The sequence below is a fragment of the Equus caballus genome, chromosome 20 (genome assembly GCF_041296265.1).
Source record: "Equus caballus isolate H_3958 breed thoroughbred chromosome 20, TB-T2T, whole genome shotgun sequence".
NCBI lineage: Eukaryota > Metazoa > Chordata > Mammalia > Perissodactyla > Equidae > Equus > Equus caballus.
The window spans coordinates 50,955,870-50,975,733 of record NC_091703.1 but is presented as its reverse complement, the minus strand read 5'-3'; the positions used below and the strand labels follow the sequence as shown (position 1 = coordinate 50,975,733).

The 19,864-nt window shown below is 40.7% G+C and overlaps 1 protein-coding gene across 2 annotated transcripts; it reads right to left on the bottom strand.

The window, feature by feature from the left end:
* Positions 1–1,189: 1,189 nt before the first annotated feature.
* Positions 1,190–6,000, bottom strand: C20H6orf141 (chromosome 20 C6orf141 homolog). 2 transcript variants are annotated; one of them, XM_014734485.3, is made up of 2 exons: positions 4,035–6,000; positions 1,190–1,603 (listed from the first exon to the last, which is right to left on the bottom strand). In XM_014734485.3, the coding sequence occupies exon 1, from the start codon at positions 5,024–5,026 to the stop codon at positions 4,430–4,432; it is 597 nt and encodes a 198-aa protein (XP_014589971.3). In that variant the 5' UTR covers positions 5,027–6,000; the 3' UTR covers positions 1,190–1,603; positions 4,035–4,429. The 2 variants fall into 2 exon arrangements, with proteins under 2 accessions (XP_014589971.3, XP_005604039.3); XM_005603982.4 differs by having other exon boundaries at positions 4,117–5,923.
* Between the last annotated feature and the right edge of the window lie 13,864 nt (positions 6,001–19,864).

The following is a 19,864-nucleotide window of genomic DNA, read 5'->3' as shown; positions in this document are numbered from 1 at the left end:
GCCATTCACTACAAGTGGCTGACAGTTCTGACTCAGCCAGCAAGGGCTGCAAGAGTGCTTTTCTTTTTTTAAATTTTTATTTCACTGAACGTAGGGTACTGCATGAGAATTATATACCAATTATTTTTCAGTCTGCCTTCCCCTCTTATTTTTTAAAAGATTGGCCCTGAGTTAACATCTGTTGCCGATCTTCCTCTTTTTCTTCTCCCCAAAGCCCCCCAGTACACAGTTGTATATTCTAGTTGTAGGTCCCTCTAGTTGTGCTATGTGGGATGCCACCTCATCATGGCTTGATGAGTGGTACTAGGTCCGCACCCGGGATCTAAACCAGTGAAACTCTGGGCCACTGAAGCGGAGTGTGGAACTTAACCAATCTGCCAGTGGGCCAGCCCCTTGTGCTTTCTTTAATGACTTTCTGGCCTTCTTCCCTGAAGGGGTTTTAAAGTATTGTTTCACATTCTCAGACAATAAAACAACATTTCTGAAATAGTTTGAACTCCAATAATCAATGTTTCATTAGGAAAAACTTTAGAATAAGGCTCTTTAAAAAAACATTATAAAGCTTTTTAGAGATCTCTTTGCCAATTCATAAACCAGTATATATTTCACTCTTTTGCAACCTCTAAATGTTTTCATAATTCTACAGAGTATTATTTCCATGGCATTCTTAACAATTAATGGAGAATATAAAAAAAAAAAAAGTTTTATTTTTGGTAAGTGACAAAGCAGGATACAGACTAAATCCAGCATATATGTCAATGCTTCTCAAACTTTAATGTGAATCACCCAGGGATCTTGTCAAAATGCAAATTCTGATTCAAGTAGACCTGGGGTGGAGCCTAGATTCTGCATTTCTAAAAACCTCCTTGGAGATGCCCACGCATGCATCATTCTGTGCCTCGTTCACAGACCACACCTTGAGTGGCATCAGTGTATGTTAGTTTATATAAAGACAATACTCAGATCTTATACACAGTTTATGGTCAGGAAAGTGTACACACACTCAGGAAAGTGTATACACATTAAAAACAGATTAAATAAATAAAACCAGATGGAAATATACCAAATATTTTAAAAGATTTGGTGTCATGGAGAGTTCTTTTCTTTTATTCCATTTTTCTTTTTCCTCACAAAGTAATATTTCTTCAAATTTTCTGCAGTGAATATAACTTTTTATTTTAATAGAAAGTTTTTCTTTTTTTTTTTAAGCAAAAAGTCACATCAAGTGTTGGTGATGACCAACAAGAGCAACAAGTCAAATATAATGAATCTCCAAGGACAGAAGTGGTGGACAAAGATTTTAAGAGAGGTCGACACTGGCCTGATCCATGGTGGTTACGTGCCTGTGTATTCGTCTTATGGTCGCGTGAGTGGCCAAGTGGCTTCCGGAAGTCCTTGCGATTAATCCCCCTAAGAATTTTACACGATCACATTTCCTGGTGACGTGGAGGTAAGACCCAAGAGTCCAGACCCAGCCATTCTCAGAGACTTCTTAGTATTGAGGATGCCCAAGTTTCACTTTAGATTCACTCCCAGAACACTGTGAATGGGAAAAGATTCCTCAGGCTCCTCACCTGATGAGGTTCTGCTTGCATCAGGAAACCTGTGAAGCAAATTCAACAAGACTTCAACTTACTGCTTTTTATAAGAGAGAGACATCTGTTTAAAAGAAATCTATAAGCATGTTGTAGGCAATTAACAGGAAGGTTGGATACGTGTTTTAAAAATAATTTTTACTTAAAGGAGATAAAATTAACCCAAATATATTTTGATTAAAGGAATTAAAATGACTTGCAAAAATGCATTTTTGACAGAAAGGAGATAAAACGAGGATTGTGCCTATTCTGCTTTTCTGAGACGACAGGACATCAGATTTAAAATCCTAAATCGAAAACAAACCAACATGACAGGTTCTAAAGAAAGTATTCGAAGTTCCTACTGCCAAGGGGAACCTACTGGTCTGTGAAACCTCTTCAAAGACTGTCCGGGAGTATGGAGCACCTCAGGACTTTGACCTTTAGGATGGATCTTTATCACAAGAAGTGGGCGTCATTTGTAAGGAATTTAAAGAATGTATTTACTTATCTATGAAATGTTGGGAAAAGCTAGAATAAGCCTTTTCTTTCAGGAATTCAGAAAAAGAGTCAATGAAAACCATTGGTTTGAGTTCTATAAGATTTCTTGTTGTATGCCTTCAGCTGTTTTTTCTTAAATAAAAGACTAAAACCTGGTCAGGATGAAAGTGAACCAATCAATAACAACAACACTGATAATAATTATAGCTAACTTTGAGCATTTATTGTATGCCAAGCATTGTTGTAAATATTTTTCATTTAACTTAATCCTAGGAAAAAGCCCTTTGAGGTTGATAGTATTTATTGCCTCTATTTAACCAACAAGGACACAGAGGCACATAGATATTAAGCACTTGCTGAAAGTCACCCAGTAAGAGGCGAAGCGGTTTTGAACCCAAGAAGCTGAACTCCAGAGCTGGCCTCCACAGAGAAGGCGACCAAATGATGCTACCATTTGGGTCAATGTTAATAAGGCTTTTCTTGTTGACCATATTCCATGCTCAATCATCTGGGGCATATAATGACTCACAACCAAATTTATTCAGTCAGGTGTGAAATTTGTCTGCCAAGAAGTTTAACCTCACATAGGAGCCAGGCAGGTTGTTCGAGGAAAAGATAACGCACTTTCCAGGGCCTATATTACCTGTTCTCCCTACCAAGCAGTTTTGAACACAGGTGATGTCAGGTGCTGAATTCCTCTCTCACATGAGGATCTCACAGGCCTGAGAATGCTAGTGGTGATTCTCCAGCCAACAGGCCCTCAGGACTAGGGACATCAAGGGGATTGTAGTACTTCTCATAACAGGAGTCAGAAAACCCAGGATGCCCCCAGTCATCTCCTGATCCCATAGAAGTAAGCCCTTCTAAAGCCCACACCCAAATCTCTAAGAGAGAGATCATCATATTATTATCTACTTGGTAAGCACATGCAAGTACTAGCCGTGTGACCTACACAAGCCACATGACTTCTAGGCGTAGGTTGGTTCATCTGTAAAATAGGGACATGTCTTAAGTATCTTGTCTGCCAAGAGGCAAGACGTGTATCAGAGGATGTTTGAAAGCATTTCAAGCTCTAAACTGAAAATAAGGTGCAAAGAGGGAGAAGCCGCATGGGGGGCACTGTCCAACAGTTTGCTCCTCAACAGCCAGAGTCCCACTTGTCTTGTTCATTCTTGCAGAAACCAATTACTCCAGCAGCAGCGCTAAAGTCAAGCAGTGCACCTCTGGAGGGCGCACTCTGCCCCACACAGATGTCCCAACCAGGCCACGCGACTAAAGAGTTAATAAAGATAGTGTTTAATAAAAAAGAGGAATAAAAAAATGAAAACAAGTTTCAATAGCACCAGGAGAGATTATTTCCAACAACATCAGAAGAGATGTATATTCAATCCAGTCTTGACCACAAATGTTATTAACAAAAAATTATGGGTAAGAATACTATATACAACCATTTTACGGCAAACTATACATTTCTATCTACCTTTAGATCACAAGATTTATCTGCAGTATTTTAAACATTAAAATAATTAAAAATTTCAGATTAAAAGCATTCTTACTGGACTAAATTAGATACTTTAGGGCATTTCACCTTCAAAGCTCAGTCTTCTGTTCTCCCGCCCCCCGCTTCTTTACCTAGCTCCTCTCTTTGCTTCCTAACACTTAAATGTGAAAAAAAGGGAAAATGTGCACATCAGAAGAGAGTAAAAAGAAAAGACCTTGTTCACTTGCTGCTGTTTTAATTTTCCCATTTCTTTGTACTTTGTTTTTCAGCTTTTAAAACAAGCCTCTCCCCCATCCACTCCCACCCCCTTTGCAGAGAACAGACCTCAACTTCACTTCTGCTTTTAGGCCTCAAAGAGAAAGGAAGGAGGCAGAAAGATCAACTGAGGCTTGCAAAGTGAGTGCTAACAACAGATTTTCTTATTTCAAAACTCTCGCATTCTGCCAATTTGAAAATACCTTTTCTTCTCCTCTTCTGAATGGCTTAGGTCCCCAAACCGTCACAGTATTTGAGCCACAATGGAGGTATTATGTTGCTTACAGTTCTTCAGTGGGGATTGGGTGCCATCGTCTGCCTCCCAGAAGCGTTGCGCCAGCCTCTCAAAAGGTTCTTGCTGTTGGTTAATTACAGGTTGGAGTTCCCGGAAGAGCATTTTCTTTTCTTAAGGATTATCGCTCATTCACCAGCCCGGAGCATTCCTCAGGCTCCTCTTTCCTGTTTAATCTCCTCGGGGAATCAGGTCCTTGGGGACCGTAAAAGGAGCCTCTCTCCGCGGCGTGGACAAGGGGTGCCTCTCTCTGTGTGCCGGGAGAGCCCGGGGATCTCCCGCGCTCCCGGCGCCCCATAGTCTGCCTCACTCCCTGTTGGTGCGAAAAGTGACGGCGGTCATGGAGCACTCCTCGGTCCGTGTGGTCATGCAGCCCTTCGTCCACGCGGTCTGCAGGACTTCTTCCGTCACGTGATAATCCACGACCCGCACAAGCACGGATTTCGGTGGGGCTGCGGCGACTCGCGGCGGGGCTCCAGAGGCAGCATCTAAGTCTATACCCCTGCCAGAAATTCCCTTTTCTTGTGGAAAGAGGGGAGAAGGGCAGTCGAGTTCCCGATCGTCTCCGCCTGTCTGGGAAAGATCCTCTCCACCGGCCACCTCTTCCCGTGCAGGGTCCTCTCGAGTCCCCAACCACCTCTCAGGGTGCAGAAGAAAGAGCACTTTCTCTCTGACCCAGGACTCACGATCCACGTTCTCTCCGGCCCGGCGGTCCTCGTGGGCGCCGCCCCGGCTTACTCTCGTCCCCGCCGCCGTGGTTTTCGGGGCGTGCGGGGACAGGGGAGCCCCGCGCCCCACTTGGCGCGGAAAGGACGCAGCGCGCCCCAGGCTGCGGGGAAAGTCCTTGAGATTCGTACCTCCGCGGGGACGCGGCGCCCCCATCCCGGTAGGAGGGTCATTCATTCGTTGGGCGTTTCACCGGTTCACGCAGCCAACTCTCGCCGAGCTCGGAAAGCGCGGGACGGGCAGGCCCCGGGTGCGGTCTCCGCGCCGCCGGGACTCCCCGCGCTGAGAGCAGGAAACCGGATCCGCCTCGGGCCAACTTCGCGAGTGAACCCCGCCTTCTCTCCCTCCACCCTCCTCTCCTTCCACCTTCCTCTCCTCGCATTCTCTTCTCCCTGCTCTCTCCTCTCCTTCCACTCTCTTCTTCCTCCTCCCTCCTCCCTCCTCCCGGTCCTCCTTTCTCTCTCTTTTCCCTCCTCCCCCCTCCCTCCTCCGTCCTCTCCCTCCACCCTCCTCTCAGCCTCCTCCACCTTGCGGCTTTCTAACCATTTAAAGACAAAAAGCGTGACATCCCTCCCAGGCGCTCCTCTTCTCCTTCTTACCCCCACCCTGGCTCTGCTGCCTCTGTCGTACTTCTGATTCTATCCTCTTTTACTTCTCAGCGCTATCCGAGTTTCCATTCCCACCTTCGGTTTTGTCCAGAGCTGAGGCACCAAACACACCTTTCGCACTGCGCCCGCTGAAATGCCCAAGATGACGTGCGTCTTCTTTCCAAGGTCACTTCTCCAAGTGTAGGAACAAGGAAGCCTCGTTTTTAAAAAATTACTTGATTTAGTCAAATTCTTCTGAAAAGGGTTTTGTATCCACCCTCACCGTGCTGCCAAGATCATCGAATGCAGATGGAAGGATTGGATTGGAAAAGTGGAAGCCTTAAAGAAAATGGCTTTTGGTTTGTTGTTCCTCCTTTGGAAGGCCAGACGCTGTGGGACGGTGGGCACACCTGTCCTCATCTGGGTTCTACTCATTGCCTATCCCAGGAAGGGGCTTAGTGCCCTTGATCAAACAGAAACGAAACAAACAAAATCAAATGGCTCAGTGTACTTTCTCGGGATTTAAAATTTTGTGTTCACGTCGTTTTTAAAAGTTCCCCCTTTACTCCCATCCCCACCCCCGCTCCCCTTATCGTTAACTGCAGAGGTTAAAAAAGGGTATCTCTGATAGGCTTTTGAAATCTACTCATTGCCAGGCCCTCTGACACACCAACCTGCCTGCAGTTCATGCGGAAGGCTAGCTAATAGAAAAGGAAGGCCTTAGTTTGTGATTTCCAGTACACCCTTGGGAAAAGGTGCTTGTTTTATTAGAAAATGCTCAGCTTTCCTGTCTGATGTAGCAGAATGACTGCCATGGTGGAAATTTCTGTCCATATAGGAAGGACCAAGCAGTATGTGAAAGAGCTATTTTGGAAAGAGAGGATCTTCTGATATCTGCCAAGTCTTGTATATATTTTTTAAAAGTGTAGGAGGAGTGAGAGAATTTAGATCAGATCTGGCTGAGTGGATGCCTGGCCTTGGGCTGGTTGCTGCTAAATCATAATTAATTAAAGTTTTTCAGTGTTTTAGACAAGAATTGTTCTAAGCACTCAGTATGTTTAAACATTTATTCTTCACAACAAACTAAGGAAGTGGTACTCTTACTGCAGTCTCCTTAAGAACTTTGAAGAACAGGGAGGTTATTTGCGCAAGGTCAAGCAGTGATAAACAGGGAGCCAGGATTCTGACATAAGTGCTTCCTCCTGTTTTCAATTACTTTCCTATTTTAAGCCTGTGGCTTCATGTTCTTTTCTGTTCATGTAGTTAAACAGTAATCACTGAGTGTGTGCTAAAGGTCAGCCACTCTTCTAGGTGATGGGGACATCTGGGGGAACAAGCCAAAGTGCCCTGAAAGTTTGCATTCTTTATATATAGTAACACACATCAAAGCCTCTGTCCAAAAGTAGGAGATAATAAATTAACTTTAATGTACATGAAAATCTCCTGTGGATTAATGCCCTATTCTGTTCTCAAAGTTTCTGTTATAGGTTTGGAGTATTGCTTACAATATGGATTTTTAGCAAGACCCTCAGTAATTCTGATGCTTGTGGTCCATGGACAGCATTGTGAGAAACATTACCAAAAATCTGCATAGATAAACTCTGGGCGTTTTTTGCTGCTTTCAAGCGGCAATAACAACACTGTATTCTCCTTCCTTGCAGGAATATTGGGGAATTCCATTGAAGGTGTCTGTACTCTGAGGGAAGGGTAGTGTAAACCACAAGGTTTGTTGCTTTAAATCGTTTTCTTGCCATTGGGTTTGGGTGAAGGCTTAGAGTGGGATGGGGAATGGGGAAAACCTATTTGGTGAGGAATCAGACAGACTCACCCATTATATAACACCTGAATTTCTAGATGTCAAAAAGTTATGTATTAATGCATAAAAGAATATTAAGAGCAAATGCTAAGTAAATTAAACTTCAAAGAGATAGTCTAAAAAGAATATAAAACGGAGAAACAGGCAGCTTCGCCAGGTTAGTGATGTCTGCTGTGCTGTAATATCTCCAAGTGCCTAATAGGCTGATAAGGGTGCTAAAGTGAACCTGTTTACTTCCTCTCTGAACGCCTACCACACGTACAAATATACAGGCCAGTGAGCTGTAGCTAAGCAATTTCTATCCCTGGAGTCTGAAAGTGATGGCAGACACTATGCCCTGGGAGGGTCAAAAGAAGCCTGTCATTGGCAGCCCAATCTCCAGGGGCCAGGGCATCGCACTGTGCCCGTTAGATTCAGAACTTATTTTAAATCCTTATGCTACAGTATGACTCTCAGTTATTCTAGGGTCCCTGCCTTTAGAAGGTTTATGCTCCACTGGCACGCTTCTGCCTTTAATTTATACTCATGCTAGTATTTTATAGCTTTCTTCTCCTATTAGATCTCAAATTCTTGATTTAAAAACAGGTCTACCAAATGATTTTTTACTTGTGAGAAAGTAACAAGCAGTCCTGCTGGGAGCCGGGCCAAGTTGGGCCCAACTGAACATAATCAATGCTCACAGAATGTAAACATGGTCAACGTTAGGGGCACTCTGTGAGCAGAAACAAGGCCACTATAAAACCACAAAAAAGGTTAAACATCCCCCTCTTATGGCCAACCTAAGTGACTATTGCTGCTTTACCAATGACGCGTGTAGTCTACTCCTGCTTTAATTCTCTCATTTCCTAGATAAAAATTCACCAAGGTGACCTTTCTCGGATCTGCCCCATTTCTTGACAACATCAAATCCAGCACAGCTCCTGCTTCCTTAAAATCATCTAGCTCAAGTCTAAATCCTATGAGAAGCCCCTCCCAGCTCCACATAACGAAATGTCTCGTAATTTCTCAAGGGCACACTCTTACTTGCTGCAGCAAGATAAATAAACCTAACTTCATTTTTTTAGTATAGGCGTGTTCCTACCGGTCTTTGGTTACTGGGATTTAAATTGGCCAATTTGGAAAGCATACAGTGCCATGCCCCCAACTGAAATAGGGCCATATGTTGGGGAGGGACGGGTAGATAGTGAGGAGGACAAACTGGGGCCAGAATGGATCTGTAGTCATTGGTTACAAACAGCTGTAGGTGGCTCCAGCCTTAGGAAATGAATCAATGCATCTATTGAATCAATACATTAATCAGATAAAGCATTAATAGAGTTTCTCTTTTAAAAGTTAGGAAATGCAGAGGGCTGTGCAAAGTGGAGTGATAAAGAAGAACTTTTCTATTTCATCATCTTAGCTACAGTTTGCCTTCTTGATCTGGTTCTAAAGTGAATGGGACACTCTGTTCTATAGGAGTCCTTGGTACACTGGCGGATTAAGAGCTGACTGTTGCCTCTGGTAACAGAATTCACAATTCAGACAACAGTCTTTCTTTCAGCAAGGATTCTTAGGCCCACTTACTCTTATTGGGTCCGTTGGTAAATAAATTTGTCCAGACAATTCTTTTCTTCTTTAGAAATAAATGAGCCTGCCATGTTATGACAGGTTGTGCTCACTCACACATCAGTTTCATCAGGAAATAGGTTAGCGGTGGTTCTTAACTATGGCTGTTCGTGAAGCTCAGGCCTCTCCTGATACTAATAAATCAGATTAGGGAGTTGGGAGAGGTGCAGATAGGAGTACTTTTTAAACCACTGTGTCTGAAATGATTAACAGACCACCAGATAATGGAGCTTATTTATTGTTTGCCAGATATGCACCCACCATGACTAACTATGCTATTCTTAAGTAAATGCAAGAATTCCTATTTCTAGGAATTTACAATCAGGTTAGGGAGACAAAACTAATAGATATGAAACAGCCATATTTTTCAATTTGTGAATGAGACTGAACTACTTCATTACTTTTCAAACTTGATTGTACGTTGGAATTACCGTGAGGGGTGTAAAAATAAATGATAGTATTATCTGGCCCGCACCAAAAAATTTTGACTTAATTTGGGGGCAGCTTGGGGCAGTGGCAAGTTTAAAAATATCTTCCCAGATGGTTTTAACAAGCCACCAAATATGAGAACCACTGAACTAGATTATCTTTAAGGCTATGACACTAAAGAAAGAAAAATTAAAAATAAAATTTATATTAGGGACAGTTAGTTTTTGTTTTGTTTTTGAGGAAGTTTAACCCTGAACTAACTGCTGCCAATCCTCTTTTTGCTGAGGAAGACTGGCCCTGAGCTAACATCCGTGCCCATCTTCCTCTACTTTCTATGTGGCATGCCTACCACAGCATGGCTTTTGCCAAGTGGTGCCACATCCGCACCCGGGATCTGAACTGACAAAACCTGGGCTGCTGAAGCGGAACATGCGAACTTAACCGCTGTGCCACTGGGCCGGCCCTGGGGACAATTAGTAAAAAAAAAAAAAATTAAAGAAATCTAGTAAAGGGAAGATAATGGGTAAGAGCTAGAGTAGTTGAGAAAAGCTTTACAGAATAAGTGGAATTCTATCTGTATTGGTTTGTATACTTTGGTTGGAAGTTCTAGAAACCCAACTGCTGTGGACCGAATTGTGTCCCCCTCAAAAATCATATGTTGAAGCCCTAATCCCCAATATGTCTATAGCAGGAAATAAAGTCTTTAGGAGGTAATTAAAGTTAAATGAAGTCATACGGGTGGGGCCCTAATCTGATAGGACTATGGCCTTATTCTCTCTCTCTCTTGTTCTCTGCCATGTGAGGACATAGCCAGAAGATAGCCATTTGCAACTCAGGAAAAGAACTCTAGCCAGAGCCCAACCATGCTGGCCCCCTGATCTCAGCCTTCCAGCCTCCAGAACAGAAATAACTTTCTGTTGTTAAGCTGCCCAGTCTATGGTATTTTGTTATGGTAGCCTGAGCTGGCTAATACACCAACTCTGTGTGTATGTGTGTGTGTGTGTGTGTGTGTGAGGAAGATTGGCCCTGAGCTAACATCTGTGCCATTCTTTCTCTTTTTGCTTGAATCTTCCTCCTTTTGCTTGAGCAAGTTACACCCTGACCTAACATCTGTGCCAATCTTCCTCTATTTTGCATGTGGGGCACCGCTACAGCATGGCATGATGAGTGGTGTGTAGGTCTGCACCTGGGATCCAAACCTGCGAACCCCAGGCCACTGAAGTGGAGCATGCGAACTTAATCACTACACTAGTGGTCCAGCCCCATACACTAACTCTTAACTAGTTTAAGGAAAATAAGCTCTATCATAAGGATATTAGGAACTCACAAATTTGTTGGGAAAGTGTGAGTCCCAGACTTTAAAATAGGTAAAATCAAAGCAATTGCAGAGAGATGGGAAGTTGGTACTACCTAAACAGATTCCATTGCTGGGCTGAATGAACTCCAACTCTCTCACTTGTCCTTGTGACACTTACTCAGGAGTCAAACTCCACCTCAGAAGTATCTAACTGGCTGAGTTTATGCAACCTGCTTACCCCTTAACAATACAGAAAGTAAAAAGGAAGATTTAGTTGGAAAAGCCCCTGGGAACCCCCTTGCTTCTGTAATGGAAGAGCAACCAGCTGGACTTACCACCTAACAAACTGGTACAATAGGGAGAGGTAATATTCCCAAAAAGAAGTCAGGGTGTTGTTAAGAAGAGGTTAAAAAGCCCTCACTAATGTTACCACACTAAGTATTATAAGTAGAACTTGGACATGGAAGTGATGAATAGGGTATTCTGGGTAAGGAAACATTATGAGCAATGGTGCAATGGTAAATATGGAAGCATATGTAGAGAATGGTTTTGCCCTTCACATTTCTCTTCTCACAAAGTCTGAAACACTCTCCATGATTTTATCCATTCCCATGGCTTCAAATGAAACCTGTAAACTGATGATTCTCAAATGTATATCTCTATAATAGACGATGATGCTTATGTCTAAACTTGAGGTAGCTTATATTATTGTATCAAATGATGGTCCTCTTCCTGAAAGAGGATCATATTTCCTGGGTGTCTATCACATGACTTGCAATTCTCCCTCTATGGGAGTATACTTCCCTACCCCATTGATGTTGACTTTGGCCATGTGACTTGCTTCTGCTTATAGGATGTAAACAGATGTGACATTGGTTGCATCTGAGCTGAAACATGAGGAGTCATTGCCAGGTTGTCTCTGGGCATGCCCCAGGTTAGGGCTGCTGTCTCGGCTGTGATCAAAGAATGAAGACAACACATAGAAAAGAGCTGAGTAGAATCCAGCAGAGCTGCAGCAGATGATGTGTATTCTAAGCAAGAAATAAACTTTTGTTATCACAAACCAATGAAATTTGGGTGCAGCCATTATGGAAAACAGTATGGAGATTCCTCAAAAAGTTAAGATCTACCATATGATCCAGCTATTCCACTGCTGGGTATTTATACAAGGAACATGGACACATAAATGTGTAAAGATACATGCACCCCTGTGTTCACTGCAGCCTTATTCACAATAGCCAAGACTTGGAAGCAACCTAGGTGCCCATCAAGGGAGGAATGGATGAAGATGTAGTGTATATACACGATGGAATACTACTCAGCCATAAAGAAAGATGAAATCCAGCCATTTGTGACAACGTGGATAGACCTTGAAGGTATTATGCTAAGTGAAATAAGTCAGAGGGAGAAAGTCAAATACTGTGTGATCTCACTCATAAGTAGAAGACAAAAACAACGACAAACACATAGAAACAGAGATTGGATTGGTGGTCATCAGAGGGTAAGAGGGTAAGGAGGAGGGTGAAAGGGGAGATTAGGCACATGAGTGTGGTGAAGGATGGTAATTAGTCTTTGAGTGGTGAACATGATGTAATCTACCCAGAAATCAAAATATAAAGATGTACACCTGAAATTTATATAATGTTATAAACCAATGTTACTGCAATAAAAAAAAAAAAGAAAAAAGAAATTGGGGGGTTGCTTCTTATGTGGGGGACTGGAATTGGCCACCCCAAGATATATCTCTCCGGCATGAGGATTATTTTGGGCCAGTTACTTTTAAAAACTGCCGACATGAGAGAAACTCTGAAAAGTAGAATTTACTAACCCTTTGTTAAAAGACATTTATGTTTGTAAAGGAAATCTCCATCTGTAAATGTGTCTCTCTGTCTGTACCAGGGAGAAGTGAGGATGACCTTTCTCTAGAAACTCTTATCAGTGGGGAAGGCAAGGAGTTAAATCTGCATAATAACTTTACCCTTGTTTACTGTGCCTTTCTGGTAATCTCCCATAACTGGCTCCCCCCACCCTCAACATCCTCTTTTGTCTTTAGCTGAGGATGGTATTTAAGGTAAGAGCTTCTGCCATTTTGGTGAGTTGCTCAGTTTGCCTGAGCCTCTCCCATGTATACATTTTATAAAGCTTTGTTTAATTTTCTCCTGTTATTCTGTCTCATGTGGGTTTAATTCGTTGTCCAGCCAGAAGGACCCAGAGCAGGTAGAGGAAATGTTTTCCTCCCTAGACTTACCACAGTCCAACCTCATGAAAAATGTTTCTGTTCAATTTTTTGTGGACACCTCTTCTGAATGTTCCATGCTCACTATAAACCCAAAATACCTAAAGGTGAACTTATCATTTTTTCTCGTAAATCTGCCCCCTCTTTATTTGTTCCTTATCTCAAAGATGAGTATGATTGGCAATTCTATTATCTTTCCTTTCTCTTGATGGCTACTTATCTTCATATCTACTATTTAACCAAGTGTGGCAGATGCCACTTCCTTAATATACATATATATATTTTTTCCTGTCTGTCTCTTGCTCTCTAATCCCTTCAGCTACAAAAATGGTGTCAGACTCTTAGGCATGGTAGAAAAGGTCTTCATAAGCCTACCCCAGCCTGTCACTGTACATAGTGGAATGAATGAATTGAAGAAGGAACAAACAAGCTGCCTAAATAAACACAAAGTGCAGGTTTGAGAACAGTGCGAGGGTAGTCTATAGAAATAAAATCCAGCCTGATTATGGATGGATCTTGAACAAGCCTTTTAAAAGAGATTTTAATCATATTTCCTTTGACAACTAAGGTTCTCATGACCTGGAAAACTCAGACACTGGAAAAGAAAATCAACACTGGACTGAGTCAGGAGACTCTGACGGGCCTCGTTATCTTGGGCAAGTCTCCCAATGTCTGTAAACCTATGTTCTCATCTGCAAGGTAGACATAATACTTGTCCTGCATGCTTCCTAGGGCTGTTGTGGAGATCAAGTGGAACAATACTTCTGGTAACACTTTGAAAACTACGAAGCCTGCAAAATATTTTTTTAACTTAATTTTAAAGTTCATCATTAGTTTTTAGAACTGGGAACTCAAAGAGGAGTTTTTAATGAGATCCTCAGGGAAAGATGCAGTAATCAAGGGCTGGAGCTAGAAAATGAGAACCAGACTCATAATCTTGGGATAGAGGAGCAAATATTGGTAGGTATAAATTGGGGAAAAAAGAGCAAGAGTGGGACTGTGGCAATCCTGTGAATATTGAGCAATTTAGCCCAGCGGCCTGATGTAAAATGGAAACTGGGGCAAATTGTTTAAAAAGCGATCTTTGTCTTCAGTTTTGAGTGACCAATAAGTTCTTGGGAGAAGAAAAAAAGGGCTTAGTTTACCTAACATGTGGCCCTAAGACTAACCTGCTCTACATATTTTCTGAATGAAACGTGAGCACGTTGTCTTTTCATTCCATAGAGAAGTGGTGGCCCCTAAACGATGTTAGCCAGACACTTGGAAATCTAGGGGTTAAAAGACAAAGAATACTAGGTTTGCCAGGTAACTTCAAGGGATGACTCATGTAGCACTCTGAGTACTGGCTGCTCAGGCAAGAGTTTTAAATTGTAATTCAGTGCCAACTGTCTGCGTTATCCAGAGTTTTAAAGTCTAGTCATCATCACCATCCTCTCCTGTCAGAGTCCAGGATTTAAGAACCAGCTTTCTCATTGTGTATGAGTAAGCAACTTATTAAACAGGAAGTTGAATCATTAGTAAATGAGTCAGCATTTAATGATGATAATAAAGAACAAGTGTTCTTTCCCTACATCCATCTTGAGCATAAACAAAAGTTGACCTGTTCAACAGCAGCACGTAGCATTATTCTAGAGATGATTTGATCTTGACTTAATATGGGTGAATCAATGTTTATTAAATATTTCAAATAAAATAAAACTCAGATTAGTAGAATAAAGGTCATGATCTTAATACCCAATCTTGATTAGGTTATAATAAAAAATTGTAAGGGGGCAAGGCAATTTTTCTTCCCATTATATTACTATATTAATCAATGTACATGTGATCAGGTTAGGAATATGACAGCTGTGGAAATCCTCAAAAACATTTTACAGCCACAGAGACTTCGTTCCCCAAATATCTATCTGTTATAATGTGCTATGTTATATTAACAGAGCCCAGAGTGGGTGGAAAATACTGAGTGTCTCGTTTAGCAAGTCTGCAAACAAGTTGATCCAGAATGTCGATGAATTCAAAGAAATTGTTCATAGTAATCCCTCTTTATCTCTTATACATACTTCATAATTCACCCCTCAAGGGCAAGGCTTGGACAAAATGGTATAGTAGGTTGAGTTGGTCGTTAGTAACCCCACTGCCTATCTCTACTCCCCCCTCTTTCTCAACTCTTGTATTAAGGACAATCTTATGTTATTTTCTTATTTTCAATACCATAAATTCATAGAATTTATTGAATTCATAGACAGGCATAGAATTTAGTCATTCACTTTAATACTCCTGATAGCAATCTTTTCCTCTGACCACATTTTGTGTCTTTTACCTTTTCTCTGTGCTTTCTCCCCATCCTTGCTCTATTTTTTTTTTTTTGTCTTTTATGCAATTCCTTGCTTACTTTCTAATATTATATAGGGCAGATTTTAAGAGTGTGAGTGATGGATCCAAACTCCTGGATTTAATTCCTACCCCTACCACATACTAGGTGCAGACATTAGGTAGCATACTCACCCTTTCTTTGCCTTAGTTTACTCATCTGAAAAGTGTGGGTAAGAATAGTACCAATCCTGCACGGTTGTTGTTGGGATTATGTGAGTTCATGCATGTGAAGTCCCTAGAACAGAACCCGCCACAGTCTTCTCTTCTGGGATGAGTGAAGGCAGGGATTTTTGTCTTGCTGACTGCAATGGAACTATCACTGTTCCATCCCAGTCCTAGAACAGAGCCTGACTCCATGGGTGAATTAATCAAGTTTCTGTTTCTACCGTGTTTCTCTTTCAGTGTTTTCTCTGGAGCCCTGTTTCCTCTCTCTTTCCTCCTTGAGTCTCCTTTGTTTCTACTTCTGCATTCTTTGCCTCTCAGGTTTCCATCATCTATTGCTGACCTAAATTGTCTCCTTTGTCTGGGTTTAAGGTTTTTGAATAGAGTAAAACATCGCAAATTCAATATTTCTTAATAATTATTAGTTATGGGGTTACCAATGAGAAGATAAAGAAGAAATCCTTACTCACAGAAAAGTGAGAATAAAATATCATTTTAAATATAATGTTTTATATTAAATTTGTGGTGACGTTTGTCATTTGTGCACAGTTTGAGCTACTTGTAAATCTGCTACTTTTTTAACCATACTTTTACTTCGATTCAAACATAAAAACAGTTGAAAGAGTAGTATAATAAACTGCTTTGTACCCTTCACCTGGATTCACTAATATTAATATTTTATCATATTTGATCTCTCTCTGTCTCTCCCACCACACACATGCACACACAAAATTGTATATACATCCCTTCACTAGGAAACTAATGGAAATTGTTACAGATATCATACTCTAACATTGAATACGTCCCCACGCATCTTAAAAATTAAATTTCTATGTAACCACATTACCAGTATCATACCTAAAAAAATTAACAGTAATTCAATATTCTCATTTAATATAGAGGCCACATTTAATTTTTACCGATGGTCCCTAAATTGTGTATTTTGGATTTTATTCCCCTGATCTAGAATTCAATAAAGGTTCATAAGTTGCAGTTGGTTAAGTCTCTTTAGTTTCTTATAATCTAGAATGAAGCACTCATATCTTTTTTTTTTCCCGTGACACTGACTTTTTTAAAGAGTTCAGGCCATTTGTCTGATAGAATGCTCCACATTTTGGATTTTTCTGAGTGTTTCCTTTATGATCAGATTTAGGTTAAGTTTTGGTAAGAATTCTCCATGGGTGATCTATTGCGCTTCTCATCACATCGTGTCAGAAGGCACATGGTGTTAGACTGTCCCACTATTGCTCACGCTGAGCTTGATAACTTGGTTAAGATGGTGACCACTAGACATCTCCATGATAAAGGTACATTTCACCCTTTACAATTAATAAGCAATCTTTAGGATGAGAATTTGACTCTATGTTATTATCTTGTTTCCCAACAGCCATTCTTATTACTACAAGTTCCCCATAGTGTGGATGTATCATAATTCATTCAACTAGACACTTAAGGATGGGAATTTAGGTTGTTTCCAGAAGTTTGCTATTACAAATAACATCAGATGAATAACCTTCTGAAAACATTTGTTTTATATTTGTGGAGGAATCTTCAGGATAAATTCCTTAAAGTATAATTGTTGAATAAATGCATATGTATTTTATTAGATATTACAAAATTCCCCTCACTGGAGTTATAACATTTCCTGCTCCTACTATCAATGTATGGGTATGCCTGTTTTCTACGACTTCATCAACCTTGTGTTTGAATGTTTTTTATTTTTGCCAATCTGATCGGTGAGAAATGGTATCGCGTAAAAGTTTAACGGCATTTTTCTCTTAAGGGAAGTTAAGCGTCTTTTCATATGTTTAAGGGCCATTTTGTTTGTTTTTCTGTGAACTAACCGGGTCTCTTGCCCACTTTTCTATTGAGTTAGTATTTTTTCTCCTCTCAACTTTAAAGGTTCTTTATATTTTACAGAAATATAAATTTATTTCTGATATAACTTGAAATAGTTTCTCCTAGATTGTCATTTGTATTTTGACTCTAGCTATGGTGCACGTGTACATATATTTATTTATCAAACAAAAGGTTTTCTTTTATTACTCCTGAATTGGGAGTTTCTGAATTTGGAAAGGTTTTCCTCATGTTCAGGTTATAAAGGAAGTAAACCATGTTTTCCTCTGGTATTTGCATGACTTCTTTTCTTTTTAAAGGTATTGATTGATTGATTGATTGATTACTTTGGAGTTTATTCTGGCATAGGGTGTGAGGTACAACTCCAATTTTATTTTAATTTTTTCAAATTGCTATCCAGTTGTCTCATTGCCATTTATTTAAGATTCCTCTTTTACTCCAGTGATTTGAAATGCCACTTTGATCTTATTTTAAACTTTCCTGGGTATTTGTTTAATTATTACTGGGCCTTTTTTTTTCTGTCTCATTGTTCTACATAATCATGTACCATTACAATACTTTAAATTATATAATCTTTATAGTATGTTTTGCTATTGGCGGAGTTAATTTCCCATTTTACTCTTTTTTTTTCAGAATTTGTATTGCTATTCTTAAGCATTTGTTTTCCATACAAACCCTAGAATAAACTTGTCTAGCCCCAGGAATATGCTGAAAGGAAACAGTGCAAAATGCAGCAAAAATTCTAATGAAACAATTAGAAGTAATTCAAGTGCTCTCTCTTTGGGAAATACTCTAGAACTAAAGTCTGACATCTAGAGGTCACTTTAGTAACTGCATGGTACTAACTAAACGTCTGATAGTCTTCCTATATTATAAGCAATGCCTTTTGACAGTGTTTAAAACCTAGAGCATATTTTGCCTTGGAAAAACGAAGATCTGTTAGCGGAAGAGAAAGCAGTACATAAATTAATAAGAGGAGTAGCCAGATGTTAGCTATTCTTATTCATAATTGTTTAAATCACAAGAGTAGGGATAAGGGGAAGTGAAAAAATTCTATTGAGAAAAAAGTTCGCTCAGGAAATGAACAAAATTGGAACAGGGCTGGGAGCATAGGGCACACCAGCACTGCTGAGGTAGGAGGGGTCAAGAAAAGCGGAGAGGCTGGGAGTGGCTACCTTCCCTCTTTTATCTCATTCTTCAGGTACAGTAAGGGAAGGGCCAAGATCAGAAAAAGCAAAGTACCGGCAATTGCGTTTTATAGTTGGAGCCAAGATTTCTATCAGAGATTGAGAAACTCAGGCTATTAGAAACTTGGTTAAAGGGAACAAGGCTGTTAATTCTAGTTACACTGATATAGAAAAACCCCTCCATCTGTATTTTATATATCTACTATTTTCATTTTCGCCGCTGAAATCACTTTACTTTTTAAATCATTTTAAAGAAACTAGGGGCCAAACTTGCTTTAACTATACTCAGTTGGTTGTTTGCAAAAGCAGTTGGATAATGCATTACTGAAGCCCATCCTATATAGATAACATCTCTGACGTTTGCCTCACCATTGCCGGGGGCCCGCCCCGGCGGAGTCCAGGTTCCTGAGGGATGGACGGCGTCGGCGCGATGAGGGAGGGGGAAAATAAAGGGGACGTGAGACTTGGGTTGGTGTTAGCAAGTCCGACTTTACTGTGCACAAGTGTCGTTTATATATTTTTCAGGATTAGTACAGAAATAGTTTTACAAATATTCTCAGAGAGATAAGGAAGTAAGAAACGAGCACAAGAATATTTATTAGCATTCCATTCTATAGAGCATAAGGTTAATGATCGTCTTCTCTGCAATTAACTAGTGTTTGTTGTCTCTAAGCTAAAGGAGATAGGTACCTAGGCGTCTGTTGTAATTCATGGTAAAGTTAAATCAAAGAGAGAAGGTCCAGGCCTCCGGACAGGGCAGCAGCCCGTCTGGTTACATCCTGGTGGAGCCATCCCTGCCTCCCTCAATCATTTACGCCATTAGTGTAGATGGTTAATGGGAACAAAAGGTGACTCCAGGGTGTCTTATCCCCAGGGCTATCTGCATTCTCAGCGGGCAGTTAAACATCTTTACTTTTTCGCGCCCTTTAGGGGGTGGAAGCATTCCTTTGTCTTTTAGATTGTAGAGCTAACGGTCCCTTAAGTACACTGCCGGAGAAAGTATCATATTGTTAGTAAAGTAAAGGGCTGAAAAGCTAAGCTAAACTATAAATCTTCAAGAATAAAAAAGAGAAATAAGTATACACATAACCTTGATAGAAAGCATGCATATAATTCAGAAAATATCGGGGGTGTTGGCCGGCCATTCTTCACCGAGGGGCATTCTTGCACCCCTCGGCCCTTCTACTCACCAATTATTTATTGTTTATTGCTTTTAGGAGAAAACCTCTATAACATTTTAACAGAAAGCAGAAGGTCAAGAATAATATATAGATACTTCTTGATCATCCAATTAACCAGCAAACTTAGAAGGACGATGCATATGTATATTTAGACAAAGAACTGGAGGGAGAAGGAAACATTAACCAGATGGAGGCCATAAACCTAATTCGACATCTTATCTGGGCAGGATTCCTTTCTGATTGTCTCACATGGGACTGTGTGCTCCTCCATTAATTAACTGAAAAATA